Source organism: Phytophthora parasitica (assembly GCF_000247585.1).
Source record: "Phytophthora parasitica INRA-310 unplaced genomic scaffold supercont2.65, whole genome shotgun sequence".
NCBI classification, from domain to species: Eukaryota; Oomycota; class Peronosporomycetes; order Peronosporales; family Peronosporaceae; genus Phytophthora; species Phytophthora nicotianae.
In genome coordinates, this window is record NW_008649051.1 from 71,419 (window position 1) to 73,067 (window position 1,649).

Below are 1,649 nucleotides of genomic sequence, written 5' to 3' on the forward strand. Positions count from 1 at the left end.
GAGTGTATACAACTTATGCAATATTGGTTTTTAGAACATAGCTGGTCATTGTTTTTGACTAAGTATTGCCTCAATTTTTGTTTTGTGTTTTTGAACGTTTAAACGTATGGTCATTTACTTTAGACTACTAATAAGAACATTGGTATGGATCAACTTTTGGATGACATATATTTTACAGTTTTTACACTTCGACCTAGATATCTCTTCATGCTTGCAATTTAATTTTTCGACATCCTGCTGGTAAACCAATATTCATTCTATGGAAATCGACGTACATATATTTAGTAAAAATGACTTTATTCGGGAAGGGTCTTCTATTTCGGCGAGTAAGTTACATATATATTCTTTTCAAGGAACGGATTTATTTACCGGAAGTTTAGACGTTTTAGACGGGTGTTTCAATTGGCGCATCAAAGCGCCGAGAAACTATTCTCGGTGTAATCAGAAAGAATATACCTATTAAATAGAAATTTTCGTCTTCTATTCAGCGTATTTAACTTCGTCTAAATCGGAACTTCATTGTACTTGTCGATCCAGTCCAACCCCCGAAAGTACACCTCACGCAGAATAGGAGGAGCAGCGTATTGAAATATTCCATGCAGTATATGCTGGTCAAGGTCGAAGGGAACATACGTAGCCTTGGACTGATTGTGTACGTCGTTATGACAGGAAAATATGCTCAGAAGCGCAATTTTGGACCTCACCGGGAATGGAGTAGATCTACAAATTGGTTTAAGATGATGCGCTTTGAACTTATCGAGGAATCCACGGTACTCGAGGGGTGCAATAACATCCAGATATTCGAGGGTCTGGTTCACTTCCAGCATCTGTAACATTCCAGCTACACTCGCGTTTATACGAACATCATCATGTACTTCTCTCTCATCCCGCACGTTATTTAAACGGACTCGCAAGCGACGTAAATACTTCGTGAAAGGGCTGCAACTATCCTGTAATACTGTGCTAATAGCGATAGAATCAGTCCAGTCGGTTCTTAACGTAGGAAGTGGCTGGCATTCCGTAAAGTCGAAGCGCACATCAGTCACCAGTGATCGCAGCGATAATTCTTCCAAGTTCGGACAGCATTGCACAATGAAGTTTGCGTCGAAATTAACGCGCGTAGCATCCAATGCTAAAAATCTCAACGGAGGTCCGACGGCAGCTATAAATGCTCCCAAGCCACCCACAGCTTGTGCGTTGAAGCCTTTAAAACCAATTGTTAGAGACGCAATTCCACTATGATATTCCTCACAACTCGGCTGAAATATCAAATCATCACGTCGAAACAGGCATCTCCCATAGCCGGGAATAATACCATTCACCCATTCGCTCTGTCCATCATCACTGATAGTTCGAACAGAAGTGGGTACATCAAGTTCTAGTGACTCTCCTGCTTCATCCAGTCGAAAATTTGTAATGCTGTGTTCGAATGTGGCATTTCTACCGTTAATCAGTCCACAAGTCCCAAAAAGTTCTTCTTCGGGATGCTTTGAAGTCATCACGGATACAAAAGCCTCCATGTCGGCGATACTCATACTCCCTATAGACGTCAAAGTAAGCGACTCCAGCGCAGAACACGCACGTGCTCGCTTGGAGAACAATGCATACGCCAGCCATTTCCACCTAGTCGTACTTGTATTCGCGTCTTT

General features: G+C 41.9%; 1 protein-coding gene across 1 annotated transcript; it reads right to left on the reverse strand.

Moving 5' to 3' along the window:
• Positions 1 to 472: 472 nt before the first annotated feature.
• Positions 473 to 1,535, reverse strand: PPTG_17226 (hypothetical protein; the record flags this gene model as incomplete). The annotated part of the gene is made up of 1 exon (XM_008914939.1): positions 473 to 1,535. One exon carries the CDS (start codon positions 1,533 to 1,535, stop codon positions 504 to 506), a length of 1,032 nt encoding a protein of 343 aa, XP_008913187.1. The 3' UTR covers positions 473 to 503.
• Between the last annotated feature and the right edge of the window lie 114 nt (positions 1,536 to 1,649).